At 44.4% G+C, this 25,119-nt stretch overlaps 1 protein-coding gene across 1 annotated transcript; it reads right to left on the minus strand.

The window, feature by feature from the left end:
- Positions 1-451: 451 nt before the first annotated feature.
- On the minus strand, positions 452-14,872 carry LOC143294218 (solute carrier family 28 member 3-like). Its single transcript, XM_076605649.1, has 8 exons — positions 14,657-14,872; positions 12,807-12,968; positions 11,456-11,581; positions 7,209-7,339; positions 5,589-5,757; positions 3,819-3,929; positions 2,114-2,260; positions 452-646 (listed from the first exon to the last, which is right to left on the minus strand). Exons 1-8 carry the CDS (start codon positions 14,870-14,872, stop codon positions 452-454), a joined length of 1,257 nt encoding a protein of 418 aa, XP_076461764.1.
- Between the last annotated feature and the right edge of the window lie 10,247 nt (positions 14,873-25,119).

A 25,119-nucleotide genomic window follows, 5' to 3' on the forward strand; every position in this document is an offset into this window, starting at 1 on the left:
TAGTCCTTCACAAAAGACTAAGCTGTAAATATTCACAAAAGGACAAACACCCTCTTTCCTTCCTTTTCCTTTTTATCACAACAGATTTCTCTGTGTGAAATTCGGACTGCTCTCCCCAGGGAGAGCGCGTCGCTACACTTCAGCGCCACCCATTTTTTGTATTTTTTCCTGCGTGCAGATTTATTTGTTTTTCCTGTCGAAGTGGATTTTTCAACAGAATTTTGCCAGGACAACCCTTTTGTTGCCGTGGATTCTTTTACGTGCGCTAAGTGCATGCTGCACACGGGACCTCGGTTTATCGTCTCATCCGAATGACTAACGTCCAGACCACCACTCAAGGTCTAGTGGAGGGGGAGAAAATATCGGCGGCTGAGCCGTGATTCGAACCAGCGCGCTCAGATTCTCTCGCTTCCTAGGCGGACGCGTTACCTCTAGGCCATCACTCCACTTCTCACTCCTCCTCACCAGCCATGCAAGCGGTAGAGAAGGAGGCGATGTTGCCAGCGAACAGAGCCAGCACCACCATCCTGTAGACGTCCACAGAGCGGGAGGGGGCCAGGGAGGTGTAGGCGCCGATGGCCACACCAATGGCGCCCAGGTTGCTCAGTCCACACACCATGTAGGTGGCCAGGATTCCTGACCGTTCCTGCGCCAAAACATCCAACGCAGACATAAACGTTCAGTTTTCAGTTTCAATTTCCCAGTAAGGCGTCACTGCGTTCTAACGAACCCATATACGCTACACTACATCTGCTGGGTAGATGCCTGTCTAGCAGTATAACCCAACGTGCTTTTTTAGCCATGCATGCATTTGTATACCTTGTGAATTTCTTCTGCAGATTTTTACCAGACGACAACAGTTTAATTTGCCATGGGTTCTTTTTCAGTGTGCCAACTGCGTGCTGCACATGAGACCTCGGTTTATCTTCTCATTCGAATGACTAAAACGCTCAGTCTGATTTTCCAGTCAAACTCGGGAGAAAGGGCAAGATCGAGAATGGAACACAGACCCCCACGAACACTGTGGTTGGCAGATAATCGTTTTGACCATTCTGCCACCTTCCACCTGACATAAAGCCCACATGAACGGTGCCAGAAACACTGAATAATGAGGGTCAGTTGTTTCTGTTGGTTTCTTTGTGGAGGGAGGTGGTGGTTTCAGTTTCAGTGTCAAGTAGCTCAAGGAGGCGTCACTGCGTTCGGACAAATCCATATACGCTACACCGCATCTGCCAAGCAGATGCCTGACCAGCAGCGTAACCCAAACGCGCTTAGTCAGGCCTTGAGAGAAAAAAAGGGTAAATGAATAATAAATAAATACATAAAAAAGAACTACTACTAATGATAATAATATGTATAAGGCGCAAAAACTTGATGAAGTCAACTATAAGCGTACATAAATAAATAAATAAACAATAATTAAATAAATAAAAAAAGAGGTGGTTGTGGACAGTTTATAACTGCTGTCAACGTGTGTGTTGTACGGGACAACCAGGCAAAGAGCTGAGGTCAATGTCAAGATATGGGAAGTGGATACCGAGTGTTGGCGCTTACCTTTCCGTTACGTATGATGGAGATACTCTCATCACTGGCTCCAAACAGTAGCAATCGGATGAGGTTACGACAAAAAATTTAATAACTGTCAATTTAGAAGAAGGCTAGAACGAGCTAAAAACACAATTTTGGCACAAGTCAAAAACACTGCCTCACTTTCATTACAGTTTAATTTCTGTACTTGGTTTTGACCCTTGATTTTCCATCACTTTGTGGTGGATAACCCAGACTTAAAAGCTAGCCGAATCCTTCGTTGTACAGATAACTGATAAGTAAGAACATTCGGTTTTCACTAAAGGCGCACACGCTGATCAGCAGTTTATGTATAAAAAGATAGGTGAAAGAGAAAACTGCTTCAAAATGAATATTCAAAATAGTCTAAAACTGTGTCTCACTTATGATAATCTAAAACTGAGTTTCTTGGACTAGGCCATAGCTTCAGAACAAAAAAAAATGTTTTGTCATTTTTGGTGCAAACAAAATTAATAACACACACACACACACACACACACACACACACACACTCAAGGACACAATCACAAGAAAGGGAAAGGATTACCGAAAGGACCCCTCCCACCAGAGTGGTGTTGGTGGCCTCCAGAAAGATGTCGTCCCCAACAGAGGTCCACGTGCCGTTGTAAGTGTCTATGTACTCCTGTAGAACTTTGCCGTTCGTGATGATCTTGCCCAGTTCCACAAATACTACCTGCAATGACCCGGCAATGACACATAATTCAATCCCTTCATGTTGGCAGAACGTATGCTAAGATCCCACGTGGGCTATTCTCTCCAAACGTTCAAGTGCCCCAATACTTTCGGCACAAATCTTTGGTCACTTCATGCATAGTTACAAACTGTAACAAACTGGCGAAACAAGTACCACGTTAAATTTACCCAGAACACGTTTTGGAAAATAAAATGAGAGGAAAATTTTCCATTCACTGCAGACTTTTTCTCAGAAGGTGCAGTATTACAGTAGTCAGTGGGTTATGGAGACGTGAAGAATATACCATCTATACCCTGCCTCTCCCTCTCTCCCCGCCCCACCCCGTACCCCACCCCCCTACTGCCACACCCCTATCTCCGAAAAAGGACTGTGGCTGCCCAACTGGGAAAATTAAATAAACGACATTGTATTTAACAGCCTACTCGTAGAAGTGTATTTGGTGGCTGTAGTCCCTATAGAAAACGAATATGAAGAAATCGCGTGACGGGCGCAATAGCCGAGTGGTTAAAGCGTTGGACTGTCAGTCTGAGGGTCCCGGGTTCGAATCACAGTGACGGCGCCTGGTGGGTAAAGGGTGGAGATTTTTACGATCTCCCAGGTCAACCTATGTGCAGACCTGCTAGTGCCTGAACCCCCTTCGTGTGTATATGCAAGCAAAAGATCAAATACGCACGTTAAAGATCCTGTAATCCATGTCAGCGTTCGGTGGGTATGGAAACAAGAACATACCCAGCATGCACACCCCCGAAAACGGAGTATGGCTGCCTACATGGCGGGGTAAAAACGGTCATACACGTAAAAGCCCACTCGTGTGCATACGAGTGAACGCAGAAGAAGAAGAAGAATATGAAGAAATCGCCATTAAACAAATGACAGAATGGTGAAAAAGATTCCAACAAAGCCAGCAGTAAACTGTGCCTGCGTGCAGGGCTTGTCTCAGTCCTCAACACTCATTCATCTTAAAGGCTGCCTACAGCGTAAATTGTCCAGTGTTGTGAAAATAATGATACTATAATGTTAATTAAGTTTTCATAATCACCACTGTCGTCAACAACAACAACAACAACAACAACAACACTCTCTGAGCCGCTATAGAAAAGATTATATGTCCGTTTTCGATCACAACCATCGACTGGTCTTCTTCTGCGTTCACTCGTATGCACACGAGTGGGCTTTTACATGTATGACCGTTTTTACCCTACCATGTAGGCAGCCATACTCCGTTTTCGGGGGTGTGCATGCTGGGTATGTTCTTGTTTCCATAACCCACCGAACGCTGACATGGATTACAGGATCTTTAACGTGCGTATTTGATCTTCTGCTTGCATATACACACGAAGGGGGTTCAGGCACTAGCAGGTCTGCACATATGTTGACCTGGGAGATCGTAAAAATCTCCACCCTTTACCCACCAGGCGCCGTCACCGTGATTCGAACCCGGGACCCTCAGATTGACAGTCCAACGCTTTAACCACTCGGCTATTGCGCCCGTCATCGACTGGTCAAAAACAGAAGACTGATACCAAGTCCTACGCACCACAGTCGTTGTGAAGATCTTGATGCCCAGAAGACGCGCTGCTCTCAGGCAGTCTTCCACCTCAAAACCCATCACGTACGTAAGGGGGTAAAACACATAGGCGATCAGTTTCTGAAACACACACGAAAGATGGAACTCTTCTATCTATTCACTGTGCAGAAGGCTTACAATTTGGTTACAGTTTGTATAGTCTTATATAGATACGCGCGTGTGTGTGTGTTGGGTGGAGAGAGTGTGTGCATGTGTATGGATATGAATGTATGAATGCGCTCGTTTTATTACTTTTTTACGATGTTAATGATGATGATGGTGATCATTCTTCGTTGTAGTAGCAGTAGATGTAGCAGTGTTAACAAAATTGTTATTTTTGTGTCGTTATCGTTAATGTTATTGTTATTGTTGTCACAAGGACAGACTGGAAGACTGGGCGATGCCTAAAATCTTTATCCTCGAGTAATAAAGTTTTTGAATCTTGAATCTTGAATCTCTCTCTCCCCTCCTCTCTTTCTCAGAATGTCTTGAGTAATACTTGATTAATGTTATGTCTTTTCCTTTTGTCTTTTTGTCCGAGGGCAGGATGAAAAAGCGTTGCATAAGCTTACTCTTTTACCTTCAGTAAAGACTATTTCGACTTGACAACTCTCTCTCTCTCTCTCTCACACTCACACACACACACACACACACACACACACACACACACACACACACACACACACACACACACACACACACACACACACACACGTCAGAATCCTACCAGCCGCCGTGGCGAAGTGGTTAGCGTCGTGGACTGACGGCTGGGAGGACGCGGGTTCGAATCCAAGCGGAGGTGGGTTTTTCAGCCCGCGGCTGGCTCCTACCCAGAGTTGAATGTGCTGTGGACTTAAATGGGAAGACTGAGACCAGACAGTCGAGTATCATCCACTTCACGGATGCGTCTTTGGGTGTGTTGCTCTAATTTCCTGACCAACACCTCAAGTGTCTGTATCTCTCAGGCCTGGTTGATACCGGGATATCATTATGTCAGGAAGTGTAGAGTACAGTCTTGTCACGTAGTCCCAAACCTTAATGGACCTCCATAGCAGCATCGTCATCATCATCGTCTTCGTCATCCTCCTCCTTCTTCATCCTTTGTTGTTGTTGTTTTAAGTCCCGAATTGTGAGAGAACAGAAAGGGAAGAAATACTCCGCTCAAAAAACAAAAAAAAGGAGAAAAAAAAAGCCCCAAATTCTGTGGCCTTTCATGCCCTGCTCTCATGGTGACCTCAATTTCGACACCCCTCCACCCGCGCTTTGGGTGAGTCTTCAGTGTTAGCCAGTTCATGAGGGACTGTTGTTGTAGGGACGGGGTGGCGGTCTCCACGCTGGGGGAGACGCTCACTCAATCTGGCTCTGTGACTAATCCATTGTTGTCCTCAGTAGTGGACGTAGTAGGTGGTGTCCTAAGTACGTTAAATCAGAACAGGCACTAACGAACACCCCCTACGTGACTCAGTAGCAGAGGAGGGTCTCGTCTGGAGTGTGGTTTCCTGGCGACCTAACATCTATGGTTTCCTGTGGACTGCCAGTAATGGGACTGCGACAGATGAACCCGGGTGTGGCTGTGTATGGGCGACTCGGAATGAGCAGCATGGGAATAATGCCACTGAATCGGTGCAGATGATGGGACAGCAAAAATCAAAACAAAACAAAACAAATCAAAAATCAAAACAAAATAAAACGACGAAACAAAACAAAAACGAAAAACAAAAACCATGTCAAAATCCTCACGGAAAAGGTGAAACCATGCACTCCGGCCCGTTCCATGAACCACTGCAGAGTCTGGTCCAGGAACTCCAGCAGAGCCACGTAGATCAGCAGGTTGATGACCACGTACCCCGCCATGGTCAGCCCATCTTTGGCCCCCTTGGACAACGCCCCCAGCATGCTGCCGTAGTGCCTACAAAACAAGGCAAAGCAAGGCAGGGTAAGGCAAGGCAGAACAAGGCAGGGCAAGGCAAGACAAGGCAGGTCAGGCAAGACAAGGCAAGGCAAGACAAGGCAAGGCAAGGCAAGGCAGGTCAGGCAAGGCAAGGCAAAAAGTTTATTTCATGTACCCCTCGGGGTCACTGAATCATTATGTGCATGCATATTTTACACACACTGTACAAACAAAAAGAGTGATGTCAAAACTAAAGCAAACAAGAGAGGCAAGGCCTTCAAGACCCACTTGTGAAACACACCAAAAAATAATAAATAAGAAAATATAGATACTTTTTTTAATCGTTTAAATGTGTTCTGTGTGTATCATTATAAAGCTTCAGGTTTAAAAAAAAAAAAAAAAAAAAGAGCACAAAAACAGATTCGATCCAAGCATGTTCAGGTGGAAAGAAATAGTCATAGTCACAGCGCTGTTGCATATCTATCAGTGACCTTCTTCTTCTTCTTCTGCGTTCGTGGGCTGCAACTCCCACGTTCACTCGTATATACGCGAGTGGGCTTTTACGTGTATGACCGTTTTTACCCCGCCATGTAGGCAGCCATGCTCCGCTTTCGGGTGTGTGCATGCTGGGTATGTTCTTGTTTCCATAACCCACCGAACGCTGACATGGATTAACAAGATCTTTAACGTGCGTATTTGATTTTCTGCTTGCGTATACACACGAAAAGGGCTCAGGCACTAGCAGGTCTGCACATAGGTTGACCTGGGAGATCGTAAAAATCTCCACCCTTTACCCACCAGGTGCCGTCACCATGATTCGAACCCGGGACCACCAGATTGAAAGTCCAACGCTTTAACCATTCGGCTACTGCGCCCGTCATCAATGACGTTCAAAAATTAAAATTTGAGCATATTTATTTTAAAGCCTGATAAATCGATTGCAGGTATTCAAGGTGATGATGCTATTTAAATCATACTATTTTGGTATATCTCGGGCATTTAAGAAATTCTTTAAAGTCCGCGGTAAAAGAGACGTTGCCATCGCCTCAAGCACATCGCACAGCATGTAGCCGTTTTCTCTAGATCGACTGAGATCCGTGTTCGACAGGAATAGTTGCACTTGGAAACTACGACAGGGTCCACTCAATTTCTCTTTTATGTTGATTCTACATGATTCAGAATCCGCTTTAAAATATTCATATACAGTAAATATGTCGATGATGTAGTCAGTGTCACTGAATGTGTTCTGTTCAGATTTTGTACATCTTTTCTTTTAATTACGAACAAGAAAAACGATGTCATGCCTTTTTTTTCTTTCTTTTTTGTTAACAAACATAGAAACACACACACACACACACACACACACACACACACACACACACACACACACACACACACACACACACACACACACACACACACACACACACACACACACACACACACACACACACGCTGCCGCTTCTTACCTGACGTCCACCTTGTAAGCGTCCTCCGCCTTGATGGTGGGTTTCCGTTCATCAGGATAGATCAGCTTGGCGAAGGCTAAGGCTGCTGGGGCAGACATCACGCTGGCCGTCAGGATGTGGTTGATGGGCGCCTGTTAGATGGGAAGGCCAACTGACATAAAGACCCTTGCTGCTAGCTATAATCATTCCAGCTTGATGAAAGTAGTGTCTTGGAAGAAACCATATATGTCTGAGAAAGGTTGGCAAAATCTGTTGTGTCATGTGTTTAAAAAAAATCAGTTCGGTTTCAGTTTCAGTAGCTCAAGGAGGCGTCACTGCGCTCGAACAAATCCATATACGCTACACCACATCTGCCAAGCAGGTGCCTGACCAGCAGCGTAACCCAACGCGCTTGGTCAGGCCTTGTGGAAAAAAAGGGGGGGTGAATAAATAATAGATAAATACATTAAAAAAGAAGTACTACTAATAATAATATGTATAAGGCGCAAAAACTTGAAGCCAACTATAAGCGTACATAAATAAATAAATGATAATTTCACATTTAAAATTTAAATTTAATTTAAAATAAAAAGTAGTAGTAGTAATAATAATAATAATAATAATAATAAATTTTTATTAAAAAAACATACCGGTACTGGTACCGGTACGTTTCAAACGAAAATGATAATCCGTGTGAGAACATGTAACGGGGTTGTCTTGCAGTGCCAGAATGGTGAAGACGAGATGAGTTCTTATAACTGGTATAGAGGGAAAGCAGTCGTCAACAGGCAGGCAGATGCAGAAGTAAGGGGTTGAGGTGGTTTATTGACTCACTTGTGTAAACAAAGTGAGTCTATGTTTTAACCCGGTGTTCGGTTGTCTGTGTGTGTGTGTGTGTGTGTGTGTCCGTGTGTCTGTGTGTCCGTGGTAAACTTTAACATTGACATTTTCTCTGCAAATACTTTGTCAGTTGACACCAAATTTGGCATAAAAATAGGAAAAATTCAGTTCTTTCCAGTCATCTTGTTTAAAACAATATTGCACCTCTGCGATGGGCACAAAAAATAAATAAAAGAAGCCTAATAAAATGCAAACTGCATTTACTGTTAATTTATATTTTTGTATTCTCTAAACTTGGCACTTTGACCTCTTATTCTGACACAACAACTAGAGGAGTCATTATTATCATTTTTTGTTCAAACAGGAACTTCTTTTGCTAAGCATGGAATTTTTATTTATTTTGCAAACGTATTGGTGCAGATAGTAAAAAAGGGAAATTACTCTGTAATTAATGCTAGGGGACGTAATTTATCACAAGCGAGTCTTGAAGGCCTTGCCTCTCTTGTTTCTTTTTGGGGACAATGGGACATGGGGTAATTCAGCTTGTAGTAAAGAAACCCTTTCTCAAAGTGACAAAGATCGTAAGAACAAAACTACTGGTCCATTTGTAGCAGAACTGGCCACTTCAGAAAACAGACGTGAACGGCCAACTGACCACTTCAGAAAATAATGGAGATGCGATCACCAAAAAAAAACAGCTCACCGTTACAATGTCAAGGTTCACATGGCAGATAACTCTACACGATCCTGACAAAGAAGGGACGAAACTACTTCAAAAAATATATTCTAAAACAATGTAGAATTAACTCCCTTCGACTTACATTATACTGATTAACTCTCTCCATACGAACAGCGAAAGAGACGACGTTAATAGCGTTTCACCCCAATAACCACCATCAAAATATTACCAGCGGAAGGCTCTTACACTGAAGAGGTGAATGTTGACAAAGAATACCACAATTCTGACGACGGAAGCTAAAGGTTGGGTCATTCAGACACCTACTGGACATCCGAGGGGTCTGTGTAGAGGAGAAGAGAGGACTGGCCGTACTGAGTGAGTTAAAACAAACTGGTTATAAGCAACTAATAACAGCACATGCATTCTTTACTTCGTGATAATAATCTTACTCTGCTACATACAATCAAAGGTTAAGGCAACGAGGTCACTCCTACGCAGTACTGTCTTGAAGTTGTGTCTGTTCGTTGAGCAAAAGTTTTGGCTGTTTTGCTTTTTTCGTTGAAACACTTGACTTGAGGCGAAAATGAAATGAAATATCCTTGAAAAAGAATAGCAGCATACTCACCAATGTCCGGTCTTTGCCAATTAGTGAGTACAATTTTGTTAGTATTTATATTTTTTCTTTGTTGTTGTTGTTGTTGTTTTTCTTCTTCTTCTTCTTCTTCTTCTTCTTCTTCTTGAGTATGGTTCAAACAACTTTTTTGAAATGATACATTAGTATCAGTGTTAAGAACATTAACTTGGATTTGAACGCTAAACCAAAGCAGCCGCATGATACAAACAGGAATATGAACTTTAATCTCTCTGGGAAGAGTGTTGAGCCTTCAACTTTGATTGCTGATGTAAAAATGGGAAATAACTGTTCTTCAGCCAGTTGTCTCGTGGTAATGTTTGTCTCCCTTGTCGGGGTGTCTTTTGGGGCAATGGCCTGCTAAGTGCATTCAGCTGGGGTGTTTTATATATCCTCACGTCAGCGATTGACATAAGTTTTACATTTGGGCCACCAGCAAAGTGAGAGCTGTATTATCAATGGTTTCTCCAGTCAATGGGAAATCATTTACAGCTTAGTCTTTTGTGAAGGACCATGACTTTCAAACTAGGAGGCAAAATTGCACTGGTTCTTAGTGCTGCAGCGTTGTGGGCTAGCTGGCCTTTGGGAACAATCCCAACGCCGACTGTTCTAAAACCCTCTTGGCCGAGGGAGTGGGGATGTAACTTGGGCAAGATACTCTCCACTATAATCAAATTCTAGCCCAAATAGTCGGAACAGCAGTTGCCTCCTCTGCTGTTCTGATGGTCATAGTCGGACACGACTAACTGTCATATATAATGTCAGAGTATTGTTGGGTGTGTAGTGCGTCCTTTGTTTTTCAGTCCCAGCATCTACGTCGCTTCAGGGGCATTACTCCTACGCCGCTCATTCCGAGTCCCCCATACCTAGTCACATCCAGGTCCCTCCGTCACAGTCCCAGCGTCGATGTTAGGTCGCCAGGAGGCCACACACCAGAGGAAACGCTGCACTGCTGTTGAGTCACTTCGGTAGTGTCCAGTAGAGCGTCCTCTCGTTTAACGTGTTAAACGCACTTAGGACACCGCATACAAAGCTACCCCAACTGACGATAAGAATGGTTATAGAAGTCGCAGAGTGAGCGTTCGCCCCCAGAGTGGAGATCGCCGCCGCGTCCCCCTCAACGATCAACATTATTTCTTTAACTGTTTAATATTTATTCAGTTATTTTACTTATTTGGTTCTCCAAGCTTGATATGCAGCAAACCCACACATAGTGCTCCGCCTTATTTCTTGAAGGTTTCTTACGAAGGTGTATGTAGAGCCCTGGGTAAAGAAAAGTATATTTGAAGCATTGATTACAAGGCCATTGGTATCAAACTGACGCATGAGCAAATCGTAACAAACATCGGTTGTTAACATCCCACTTTATGTCTCATGGCACCATTGGCGATAAGGTGACAAAACAGAAAAATCAGTTTTAAGTAAAGAAAAATACAACAATACATACGGAATTTGAAAAAGAAAAAGGGGGAAAAAAAGGAAATTGGGGGTGGGGGGGGGGGGGGGAGTGATGTGGTGACGATTTTTGCATGTTCATATTTGGATGCCATCAAGAGGACACCATTATATGCTTTTTTTCTCTTTTTTTTCTGAACATGAGCATTATGTCCATAATTATGCAGTCACAAATTCGATGTTTTCTGAAGTGTGTGGCTGCTTATGAGTACGGGCGTACGTACGTGTATCCGTGAGAGTGGGAACATGAGTGCATATACATAAGTGTGTAGAATAAATGAATAAGTAAACCACGAGATAAAGTAAATACGAAAACACTCTGGGCTAGAATTTGATTATAGTGGAGAGTGTCTTGCCCAAGTTACATCCCCACTCTCTCGGCCAAGAGGGTTTTAGGACAGTCGGCGTTGGGATGGTTCCCAAAGGCCAACTAGCCCACAAGGCTGCAGCACTAAGAGCCAGTGCAATTTTGCCTCCTAGTTTGAGAGCCATAGTCCGTTCACAAAAGACTTAAGCTGTAAATGGTTTCCCATTGACTGGAGAAACCATTGATAATACAGCTCTCACTTTGCTGTTGGCCCAAATGTAAACTTATGTCAATCTGTGATATAAGCCGAGTGTTGGGCTTGAGTGTTGTTACTGTCAGTAGCAGCAAGCACTTACCCCGTAGCTAGAGAAGGCATAGAGCAGGGACCCCGCGATACTGGCAAACCCTCCCGTCATCACAGCGAACAGTTCGGACTGGGTGATGTCCGCCATGAACGGCTTGATCAGGATGGGGGCCTCGCTCTGTCGACGTTTTCAACAAAAAAATTAATGACCCCGAAATACGGTGAGATCAGAATCAGAATAACAATCAGAACCACTTTATTATCTCAGGTAAATAAAATTTTGAAGAAAAAAAAAATGTATAGACATGGGTGGCGAAATGTGTAATACATGCATACAAATTTTACAAGCAGAACAGTAAAAGGTTGCTAGCATGCAACATAAATATACACAGCAAAGTCAAAGCAAGCCCGGTGTAACGTACCAAATCGACCCCCTCTTCTGTAGCTCCCCTGGGGGACCTTCTAGTTTCCTGAAAACGCCCCCCCCCCCCCCCCGCCCCACCCCACCCACTTGCTATTACGCCCACCCCCAACCCCCACCACGACTTCACGAAAGCACCCGTCATAAAACGCCCCCTCACCCCCCTCACCCCCGCCCGCCCCCTCTTACAATTGTTGTGTGCACCGTGCACTGTGTGTGTGTGTGTGTGTGTGTGTGTGTGTGTGTGTGTGTGTGTGTGTGTGTGTGTGTGTGTGTGTGTGTGTGTGCGTGCGTACGTACGTACGTAAAATCATCATAATTCCGCAATTTTAAAAGGCAACACACACACAAACACTCACTTGTAGAAACGGTGTTTTCGAATTGCAGTCCACGATCAATCATTCAATCTACGATCTTGTGTACCCTATCTAAAACGGAATCACCAGCCTAGTCAAACAACTTGTGAAATGGGAAGATGACAAAGCACGTTTTTTTTTTAATGGAAAGGCAGCTAGCTTAGCTAATGGACTTGCACTGTCACTCGCCTGCCAGTCATTGTATTCATAATAATCAGCCATTCTTGACATAATGGGACAGCACTTACCAGCTTAAACTTCGCCGATGTCATTACAATTTCCTCAAAGGAAAGCAAAAGCTATATCCAAAATTCAAATAAAGCTTATAAACCAAAGCTAGAATACTCTCACCAAACACACACACACACACACACACACACGCGCGCGCGCGCGCGCACACACACACACACACACACACACACACAGGCACAGACATGAACACACACACACACACACACACACACACACAACACAACAACACAACACACACACACTGTCAAACACGGGGGTATCAGACATCACAGGATGGTTAATCACTACAGAGAGGCTAATAACATCAACAAGAATGAGAATACAAGTATGAGTGCATTGACCGTTTGTTTCACTGAGAACCGCAGACGACTCACCAAAGTCAGGAAGAGATTGGCAGCGGCGTTGACACACTCTATGGGACTGGTGCCCAGACAGAAGCTGAGGAACTTGCCGAACTTGGCGATGAAAATCTGCACCACTCCCAGATAGTAGAACATGCTGATGAGAGCATTGAAAAAGATCAGCGTTGGCATGATCTGTAAAAAAATAAAATAAAAATCGTCGTTCAGTTACAATCTTAACCCTTTCACCGCCAATCAATTTAGAGTACAAAATTCCCGTGTGGTATAAACACAGAAAAGACACATGAACATAGAAACAGCACTTATAACAGCTAACCGACAAGTACAAACTACAACAGATAAGTTCAACTATTTCAATAGTGACACTCACCTGCCAACCGGGTACTTCTACCCTGACGCTGGAACTAAACCAAAAGAAAGACGAGACACGTCCAGCAGGGCACTCCCTCTGAGCTGGAGCACACAGAACATCGATACAGGGCCACCCGGAGGAAAAGCCATCCTCACTTGAGGGTACCAACTGGGCAAAAAGCCCCAAACCCAAACAGGCACGACCTTCCTCCAAGAAGGCCGCGGGCGAAAAGCCTAGAGAAGTGTCACTGACAGAACAGAAAGACTTGAACCTCTGTTCAGCAGTGACAGGAACGCAACACATGACTCCACGATTGCACGTGAAAAACGTACAACCGGGAGTCACACAGACAAAAAGACAAGCAAGCTGGGGAGAGGAGTGGAGAAGGGCATGTACAAAACAGAACTTCACACGTGATTGTCATGAGTTGTGACACTCCACGACTAAGCCGTTATTATCGTCAGTAGGGAGCTTAGTAGGTGGTGCCCTAAGTACGTTAAATCGGAGCAGGCACTACTAAACACCACCTAGGTGACTCAGCAGCGGTGCAGAGTCTCTTCTGGTGTGTGACCTCCTGGCGACCTACTATCGATGGTTCCCTGCGGACTGCCGACCCGGGTGTGGCCGTGTACGAGGGACTCGGAATAAGCAGCGTGGGAGTAATGCTACTGAAACGGTGCAGATGATGGGACAGCACAAAAAAAGAAGAAGCAGAAGAATGAAAATAACACAATTTGGCATGAACAAACACAGCATTATGTAGTATCAGTATCAGTATGTCAAGGAGGCGTCACTGCGTTCGGACAAATCCATGTACGCTACACCACATCTGCCAAGCACACGCCTGACCAGCAGCACAACCCAACGCGCTTGTATTATATAGATAACCTCTTAATGCAATTCAAATATATCTAAACAGGTTCTTTGTCTTTCCAATGGCCAAAAAATAATATCCCTGGCCCCTTCCTTGAGGAGCATGTAGAGACAGGAACATAGAGGTTCAGAGACATACAGCTGTCCCCCGATTTGAACTGCATTTCATTCGAAACTGCTTCAGCAATGTTTGATAACTAAGTACAATTGTTACACAGTATGTATGCACCATTCGGGGCTCGTTCAGTCAAAATCAGCTTCATAATATGTTGCCCTTCACTAGCAAGTCACATTACCACATGTCACAGCTCCCAGTCATAAACTTTCGAAACTCGTTACTACAAAGATTCCAGTTGGAATACCTTCCTTGGTATTACAAATCGACGAAACGACAAAAACAAAATTTCTAAAATCTAAATAAATACACTCGGTTAGAAACTTGGGACATGGTATTCAAACCATACTCTATTTTCTTGGCAATTCCAAACTTCAAATATATCCAGAAAGGATGCTCTTCTTTAATCCGTTAACTGACCCATACAACATGATTTCTGATCAGTTGAAAACAGAAATAAAACATTTGTCTTTAATTAACAATATTCAAATAAAGCCAAGAAATCTCGAAAGCGACTCCAACCTGAAAGACGAACTTGTGGTCTGTGAATGTGGCCCCAAACACAGTTCGTGATCCTTTGTCTGTGTAGTGGAGCAACTCGATAAAGCGGTCCCCCAGCCACTCGAAAGCGTATGACCCAAACGTCGTCTTTTTGATCAGCACGGCGAACCAGAACTGAAGGCTCATGCCCCAAAACACGGCGTGCCAGTTGATCTGCAAAAGGCGGTCTCTGATCATTCCGTGTGTGTGTGTGTGTGTGTGTGTGTGTGTGTGTGCGAGCGTCTATTTGTCTGTCTGTCCGTAAAAATTTCAAAACCAACTGAAGCAAAATCACACAGTCTGCCATACAATCCAACGGGTACACTCTTCAATCTGACATAACCCAATTTCTGAACAACATTTCACTCACTCAGTACGGCCAGTCCTCTCTTCTCCTCTACACAGACCCCTCGGGTGTCCAGTGGGTGTCTGAATGACTCAACCTTTAGCTTCCGTCGTCAGAATTGTGGTATTCTTTGTCAACATTCACCTCTTCAGTATAAGAGCCTTCCGCTTGCAATATTTTGATGATGGTAACTGGGGTGAAACGCTGTTAACGTCGTCTCTTTCGCCATTCGTATGGAGAGAGTTAAAACAAAGCAAGACAAGAAATTTATTTCTTGTACATACCGGGGGCATTCACATTCATCTTTTACACACAAAGTGGTGTAAAAAAAATTAATTAATAAAAGATTAAGCCCACTCGAGCAAACCACTAGCACCTCACTAGCAATACATGAAATTATTTTCCCCAGCAATAAAAACGAATCTATCGAACAGACACAGTTATAGAAAAGACAAGAATTTTAAGTTTTCTTTACAATAGTCTTATCTTGCCTTTCTGAAAATAGTTTGTATGACGCTCAGTCGTGTCTGACTGTGACCAACAGAACAGCAAAGGATGCAACTGCTGTCCTGAGCTGACTGTCTGGGCGAGAATTTGATTTTAATGGAGTAGTAGCGTCTTGCCCAAGTTACATCCCCACTCTCTCGGCCAAGAGGGTTTTAGGACAGTCGGCGTTGGGATGGTTCCCAAAGGCCAACTAGCCCCCAAGGCTGCAGCACTAAGAGCCAGTGCAATTTTGCCTCCTAGTTTGAGAGTCACAGTCCTTCACAAAAGACTAAGCTGTAAATGATTTCCCATTGACTGGAGAAACCATTGATAATACAGCTCTCACTTTGCTGTTAGCCCAAATGTAAACTTATGTCAATCTGTGATATAAGCTGAGTGTTGGGCTTCTTTTTTTTTTTTTTTTTACTAACTACAACAACACCATAAACAATAAACTGGTAACAGTTTAAAGTGAGCGTCTTGACCACAGGTGTCCAGGCACGGACAGCGCAGCCCCCGTCACCTTGTCGGGCTGCCTGGAGATGAAGCTGAGAATTTGATTTTAATGGAGTAGTAGTGTTTTGCCCAAGTTACGTCCCCACTATCTCGGCCAAGAGGTCTTTACTAACTACAACAGCACAATAAACAATAAATTGGTAACAGTGTAAAGTGAGCGTCTTGACCACAGATGTCCAGGCACGGACAGCGCAGCCACACGTCACCTTGTCGGGCTGCCTGGAGATGAAGAAGCTGATCAGGAGAAGGATGGCCAGACCCGCCAGCCCCACCAGGTTCTCCGGACGTTTGGGCACCACGTCCATGGCGATGACCAGGACCATTCCAGCGACAGACAGAACGTACAGACACCTGTGGACACACGTGGAGAAAAAGAGTGACCTGCCCATCGATTTACAAGCAACAGGATCGAACGGCTGCGCTATAAACCATAACTTATATGACTGTTATTTATAATGGCTATACGTTTACACGCACGCACACGCGCTTGTATATTTCCCTTCACGAATGATTCATCAAGGTTTTCCCCTTGCCAATGGACCGACCAAAAAAACAAAACAAAACAAAAACCATGTTCATAACGATATTCAACAAACTCACCACCGAATGACCCTCCTGAACAGCCTCCCCCTCCTGGTGCCCGTGTCCCACAGACAGCTGAGGCACGAGGCACGCGGCCACCTGACGCACGACCTGACCACCCTGCTGCCCACCACCAGCACCCCCACCACCGTCCCCACCAGCAGACGGATGGAAGGCTCGCTCCCGAACTCGTGATACATGCAGTAAGAGAAGTAGGCCAGATACGCCAGCAAGACCACGACCAGAAGCACCTTCTTCATCACCCCCCAGTGCCCAGCCACGAAGCGGCGAAGACCCAGGTTGAGGCGATAGGCACAGCAGAGAGACGAAGGAGAATCAGGAGGAGGGGGTGAAGAAGAATCTGTGCTCTCTTCCGTGTCGTGGTGGATTCTGTCATCTGGGATTTTGATGGAGGTTTTGCTGTCGTCTGTGGAAATCTGAATCGCTGTGCAGTCAGTGCTGGGGGCTGTCTGTAGGGAAGGAACACAAACAAAGCGGGGATAATGGGTGGGAAGGTTGTCTTGTTTGCTTGTTTGTTCATTTCCTTACTTGTTATTTACGTGCTGATATGTTATTCTTTTTTGTGTGTGTCTTCTCTTTTTTTTACAAAAAGAAATTTTAGACAAGAAAAAAAACCAGAAACACTGTGATACTGATTTCCTTTACGTGTGGCCTATTTTCTTTAACAACGTTTGACATCCCCTTTTTTTCCTTTTTTTCTTTTCAATAGTTTTGTAGATACTTACTGCCCCTTATGATCGCTGTCTTTGAATGGTACCCAAGGTGTGCTTTAAGGTCTTTGGTTCGACCGTTGTAGCCATTATGACACTGACCCCTTGGTGTGTGAGACTGGGGCAACCCTCTCTGTAGCTACCCACACGGTCGGCATGAGATGACTGAGCCCTTCACTTCCCATCCCCTTTTCCTGGAATCACCTCTCGGATACTTATATTCCACCATTTCCCCTGATTGATGATACTCCCCGCCCGCCTTCCCTGCTTGTTTCCACAACCCGCCTCCCCCCCCCCACCCCCACCCCCCTCGCCCCCCTTCCCCCCCACCCCCCTTTAACCTCTTGACTGCTGTTGATGGATCTGCTCCTCAGTGAAGGACTGTTGCCAAACTGTGATAAGAGTTAGGTTACTTTTAGGCCCAACACTCGGCTTATATCACAGATTGACGTAAGTTTACATTTGGGCCAACAGCAAAGTGAGAGCTGTATTATCAATGGTTTCTCCAGTCAATGGGAACTCAAGGACTGTGGCTCTCTAGCTATTTTTCTTTCTTCTTTTAAAAGTTTGCTGTGTAAGCACTCATTGTTAAGCTGAAGCGTTGTGTGTGTGTGTGTGTGTGTGTGTGTGCGCGCGTGCGTGCGTGCGTGCGTGTATGTGTGTGTGTGTGTGTGTGTGTGTGTGTGTGTGTAGTGTGTGTGTGTGGTCTTCAGAAGACAGAGTATCTGTCGAAAATTACTTGGTCAGGGAAATTTACTCGTCTTTTTTGTGATTTATGTGATGATATAGATAGATACTAGTAGATAGATAGATAGATGAAACAGCATAAATGTATTTTGATGTTGTGTTTGGTTGTTAGTTTGTTTGGGGTGTGCTCAGTAAGGGCCGTTCCACTCACCTCCACCGGCTTGGACTCGGTCTTGTCCATTTCTTCCTTGTCCGAGTAGCCTTCGTTGGTATATGAACCATTATTGTAGCCCTGTAGTTCCACAGACATGTTTGCAAGGTTGCTGGGTTGTTGGGTTGTTGTTGTTTTTCTCTGTGCAGATTTGACAGTAAACGTAGGTCATTCTTACTAGTAGTTGTTTGGACAGAAGACGGTTTCAGTTTTGTCACACAGAAAACCCCTAAACAAACACACACATGTATATATATATATATATATATATATATATATATATATATATATGTATGTGTGTGTGTGTGTGTGTGTGTGTGTGTGTGTGTGTGTGTGTGTGTGTGTGTGTGGTTCCGTCATTTCAGTATAACGTCGTAAAGATTAAACAGGGAAATGTCAAGTCGCCACTCTTCAAAGACTGCAATTGTGAGCCATTTGAATTCTCTCTGAGGGAGAGAGCCAATTGTATATTTCAAACGACCGCAGTTTCGTCCTTTGTGGACTCCTCGGGTACCTCGGCATCATCAGTGGGCTATCTTCCCCTCTATAGCAATTCATCCAGAGACACGAATCATATGGAAGAAGGTGTAAGGAGACTTGTGAAGAGAACGAAGCCATTCACAGAGAGAGAGAGAGAAAGAGAGAGAGAGAGAGCGAAAGAAGACACAGACGTGGGGAGAAGGGTAGTGATGACAGGGGAAGAAAGAAAAAGAAAGGTGAAGATATATATATATATATATATATATATATATATATATATATATATATATGAGATAAAATTAAGATACACTACCGACACAAACAGTGTCATGCTCAACTACCACAATGTCTGCCAGAGTCGCGCAACACTTACGACCCGTCATTTGCATATGACCTTGGAAAGCTCCACAGGGAATGGAGAGACCTGGAGAAGGGTGGAGTTTTGACGAGCTATTGTATTGTATTGTATTGTATTGTATTGTATTGTATCGTCAAAACACATCTGTTTGAAAATCAGGCTGCTCTCCCCGGGGAGAGTGTGTCCCTACAGTGCAGCTCCACATTTTTTTTCTTATTTCTTCTGTTTTCCCTCTCTGTCTGTCTCTGTCTCTGTCTCTGTCTCTGTCTCTCTCTCTCTCTCTCTCTCTCTCTTCTCTTCTCTTCTCTTCTCTTTTATTTCCTTCAAAATGTGTTTGTTTTCCTGCCAAAGTGGATTTTTTTTTTCTTTAAACAAATTTTTGAAAGGGACAAACCTTTTCTTGCCGTGGGTTCTTTTTTTTCACGTGCGCTAAGTACATGCTGCATAAGGGACCTCCGTTTCTCGTCTCATCCAAATGACCAGAATCTGGACCACCACTCAATACTGGCCAGCGTGGGAGTGGCTCCAGTACGCTCAGATTCTCTCGGCTTCCCAGGAGGACAAACGGTGGCCATGAACACCACCGAAGTGACTCAGCAGCAGTGCAGGGTCTCCTCTGATGTGTGGCCCCCTGGGGACCTAACATCGACGGTTCCCTGCGGACTGCCGACGCTGGAACTGTGGTGGACGAACCCGGGTGTGTCCGTGTATGGGGAAATCTAAATGAGCGGCGTGAGAGTAATGCCACTGAAATGGTGCAGATGATGGGGCAGGAAAAAAAAAAAAAAAAAAAAACGGTGGCCGTGTCGAAAGCTTAAGGAGATCTTGCGTTGTTCTGACGTGAATGGCTGGTAGGACTTTCTTTTTTTTTCTTCTTTTTCTTTTTATTCCTCTCTTTTTTTCTTCTTTTTCCCTTCTTTTTTATTCACCTTTTGTTCATGCTCTTACTCTGTCTGGGACTTCATTTACACTTTGAAAGCTGGGTTTATTGCTCTCTCTCTCTTTCTCTCTCTGCGGGTCGGTGGTGGTGGTGGGGGGGGGGTATTTCTATGCTGTGTGTGTCTGTGTGTGTGTGTGTGTCAGTGCGTTTGTGCTGTGCATGTGTGTGCTCGCATGTTTGCGTAAGTTAGTTTGTGTTTGAGGGGTGTGGATTGTATGGTTGTGTACGCATGTGTGCGTTTTTATTTCTGTCAACACCTTTTCCATTAGCAAGTTCTCTCTCCATCTCTGTCCACAATCTTGCCTGCCTGCTTTCCTGCCTGCCTCTCTCTCTCTCTCTCTCTCTCTCTCTCTCTCTCTGTCAATGAAAATGGATAAGCATTTGAAACATATCACAACCAGGTTCCGATTTGGAATTTCTGACATATTTCTTCATCATTATCGTTATCGAAAGTCCAGTGTCTCTGATCTTAGTTGTCCTTTATGCAGACGTGCTGAAGAAACCGAACTTCACTGCCCTGCTTTGAATGACCTTAGACATGAGTGGATTCCACAAAAATATTATAGACACCCTACTTTATTTCGACTTGCCATGCTTATGTCATCAACTAACGAAACTGTTATAAGACAGTTTGCTATTTACTTATATAAGGCTTTTAAGTTTCGCAGTGTATTATGTAGATAATTATTATTAGTTGTGCATTATCCAGTTTGTGGATTATCATTTGCAGTTTATCATTCACTTCTGGAAGGTTTTGATTCTGAATGTTGGTTCACTGTACCCCCTTCATGAGGGGCCATGGCCTTTATTGAATAAACTATCCGTATCCGTATCCGTATCCGTATCTCTCTCTCTCTCTCTCTCTCTCTCTCTCTCTGCCTCTGTCTCTCTATCTATCTACACACACACACACACACACACACACACACACACACACACACACACACACTTTCTTTCCAGCAGTCACAATTGCCAACACACAACCAATACCAGTACAGTTCAATCACAAGAAAAGATAATGTGTTTAAAGTAAAAACGCGACGACGCAAGAGCGCTCTGCTGTGAATGTTCACCACTTTAGATGAAGTGCTGTTCAAGACAACGGTGAATTTGATAGGGACGAACAAGTGGGATGGAATTTGACCCACTGACCTTACGTTCCACTTTTTTTTTCCCCTGCATGGCCAAGTCTTAATTGCCATCAGGAGCTGAATGGTTGGAATACTGTGTCATGAACTGTGTTTTATGGGTTTGTCTTGTTTGTTTATGGGTTTTGGGTTTGTTTGTTTTTTTGTTTGGTTGTTTTTTGTTTTGTTTTGTTTTGTTTTTTGTTGTTTTTTGTTTTGTTTCGTTTTGTTTTGTTTTTTTCTTTTGGTTTGTTTGTTTGTTTGTTTGCAAATGTCACAGTTTTGTGTTAACGCGGTTGAGCATTTATATGGTTTGACAGTCCTGATATGGCCCTGTGCGGTTGGCTGGACTATCTAAAATTTAGCCTTGTATATAAATATATATATATATATCTATATTATAGATAGATAGATATAGATATATATCACATGGTTTATATTATTCCATTCGCATGTCTTCGCGAATGTTTGCTTTCTTACTTTTTTCTTTGCTCCAGGTTTTGAATGTAAAGTTTGCAAGCCTGTGACACATCTAAAACCGCTCTCCGTCTCTCTCTCTCACACACACACACGCGCGCGCATGCATGCATAAACTGAGGCACTCCAAAATGTACAAAGATGCGCTTCGCATGTCTGCATATCGTATTATATTCTGTTTTTTGTTTCTTGGGGAGGGGACGGAGGTAGATTTGTTTTAAATTTACAGGCTGTATAATCTGCCACTGGGACAGTAAAATAATCATTAATAAAGATTATTTCTATATTAAAAAAAAAATTAAAAACTAGGGCATGCAATGTACTGTACAAAGAAACCTCATGTTTTCACAACTCCCACACGCGTGGAAAAAAAAAAGATTCCTTCAAATGAAAATGTACATAAACACAGCCACGCGCAGCAAGCCTACACAACAGCACTTGGAAATGAAAAATAAATAAACAACGCAAACAAACATACCCACGCGAACAAAAAGCATTTACCTTGACTCTGCCGTTGACGACGTCGAATGTCCCGAATAAGATTTAAGAACACCTTTCCACCCAGGTAGGCTACACAATAGCTGGATAAAACTCTATTAACGTACGATGTAGAGTGTGCCGAATATTTGAGAACATCTTACGTATACAGGTAGGCTATACAAAAGATGGATAAAACTTTTTTTAACTGCAATTTCCATCAACATGCAGTTAGCCTACTAATTCACCAGTGTTATAAGTGCTAAACCAGTCGTAGAGAGGTCAGCAGTCATAAAGACCTAAGTACGTCTCCACGTCCACTGGCTACCACCATACCCACACCTCGTCACACTCACCTTTGGCAGCTCATGCGTTTCTAAAATATGCTGTCACTTGCATAAATCAGGTCATGGTACGTCGCCATGCACCAAGACACACATACACACACATACACACACATATCCACCCCCACCCCCACTGACCCGCCACCCCCACTCCACACACACACACACACGCACGCACACACACACACACACACACACACACACACACACACACACACACTTTCTTTCCAGCAGTCACAATTGCCAACACACAGCCAATACCAATACAGTTCAATCACAAGAATAGATAAAGAGTTTAAAGTAAAAACGCGACGCGAGAGCGCTCTGCTGTGAATGTTCACCACTTTGGACGAAGTGCTGTTCAAGACAGCCGTGAATTTACTAGGGACGAACAAGTGGGATGGAATTTGACCCACTGACCTTACGTTCCACTTTTTTTTCCCCCCGCACACATTTAATGGTTTTTTAAAACGTCAAGTTCACACACACATCCACACACACACGCACACACACACACACACACACACACACACACACACACACACGCACGAACTCTGGGTACGTGGTAAACATCTTTTCAAAACATCTAGCCCATCCGAAGTGACATTTCACACAGCATAAAGAAAACAAGGTGAGCATATGGAGATTAAACTTGAAGTGTTGCATCTTGTGGATCGTAACCTTGAATGCTAGCAAACTTCCCACTCAGATCTGTACATAGCAGCTGAACTTTAACTCTCTCCATACGAACGGCGAAAGAGACGACGTTAACAGCGTTTCACCCAAGTTACCATCATCAAAATATTGCAAGCGGAAAGCTCTTATACTAAGAGGTGAATGTTGACAAAGAATACCACAATTCTGACGACGGAAGCTAAAGGTTAGGTCATTCAGACACCCACTGGACATCCGAGGGGTCTGTGTAGAGGGGAAGAGAGGACTGGCCGTACTGAGTGAGTTAAAAGATAACGGGATGTGTTGTTGTTGTTTTTAACAACGATGTGGACACTTTCAGGAATTGGTAGCCTCGGATTATCTTCTGTGGAGCGTATACACCGAAGAGACACAGACAGACTGACAGAGAAACAAGAGTGAGAGAGGCCCTCCACTTCCGTGCTTGGAATGAATCCTGTCAATGTCGTCAGTGTCGGCAGATTCATGGGGGGGTGGGTGGGGCTGTTGTTTGAGGGACGTGGTGGCGGTCTCCACTCTGGGAGGGACGCTCACTCAGTCTGGCTCCGCGACTAAGCCATTATTGTCGTTAGTAGGGGGGCTTAGTAGGTGGTGTCCTAAGTACGTTAAAACAGAACAGGCACCACTGAACACCACCGAAGTGGCTCAGCAGCAGTGCAGGGTCTCCTCTGGTGCGTGGCCTCCTAACATCGATGGTTCCCTGTGGACTGCCGACGCTGGAACTGCGACGGACGAACCCGGGTGTGGCTGTGTATGGGGGAATCTAAATGAGCGGCGTGGGAGTAATGCCACTGAAACGGTGCAGATGATGGGGCAGAAAAAAAAAGAGTGGGAGAGGCATTCGACACATATTTTTTAGTTCCCTGAACCCCTGAGTCTTTGTTGTTGGTGGTGGTTGTGGTGGTGGTGGTGGTTTACATATATACATACATATATGTATGTATATATATATATATAGAGAGAGAGAGAGAGGGATAGAGAGAGAGAGAGAGAGATGGAGGTGGTGGGGGGGAGAGAGGCAGAGAGAGAGAGAGAGAGAGAATCTGATGTTGCAGGACAAATGATAGAGGAACGACAAATTCAAACAGCAATATCAAGTTCCGTCACTAATAGTGACAGTGACAGTAGCACACACAGACACACACACACAGACACGCGCACACACACACACACACACACACACACACACACACACACACACACACACACACATTCGCACGTACCTACATAGCTACGGTTCTAACATTTTGTACTTTTATAACAGGTTTTTAACATTTTGGACTTTTATAAAATTGTGATATTTTGTATTCTTATAAGGTTCTACTGTTTTGAACTCTTCTCATATGAAAACAATGATCCTCTTTGTTTTGCCTGTTCCTTGAAGTCCATCTTTTCTTTTCTTTTCTTTTGCGTTCAACAGCTACGCAGTCAGGGTCGAAGTCCGAGGGATGCCACAAACTCGGACGTCCGGTGAAGATCGGCTACGTCCCCCAGAGTCTGGTGTTGAGGTCAGCACCCCCAGGCCAGGACTGCTGCCGCATCTTCTCATACAGGGGGCAGTCTTGGAGAATATGGGATGGGGTCTGGTCAGCCTGGCCGCAATCACATAGGGATGTGGCTGCCACTCCAATCCTCCTGTTCTCGGAGGCCGCAGTGTCCTGTGCGAAGGCGGTAGATGGTAGTCTGGTGTCTCCTCTCCAGTGTCCTGATGGGATCCTGGTGTGTCTGGTAGCCTCCGTTCAGGGTGACCCAGCCTCTTCGGAATCTGCTGCGGAGGAGAGTTTTTGCTTCCTCATACGTGGCAGGAACGGTTGGCTGTGTGAGCTGGCTTCCTTCCTTAGCAAGGTGGTCTGCACGCTCGTTGCCTGGGAGGTCTACATGTGCAGGCACCCACTAGAGGGTCGTTGGGGCTGTTTGGGTAAGGGTTGTGAGGGAGGCCTTAAGGGACTGGATCAGTGGACCAGGATCAGGGGAGTCAAGGGCCTGGAGT

Source organism: Babylonia areolata, chromosome 19 (assembly GCF_041734735.1).
Source record: "Babylonia areolata isolate BAREFJ2019XMU chromosome 19, ASM4173473v1, whole genome shotgun sequence".
Lineage (NCBI taxonomy): Eukaryota > Metazoa > Mollusca > Gastropoda > Neogastropoda > Buccinidae > Babylonia > Babylonia areolata.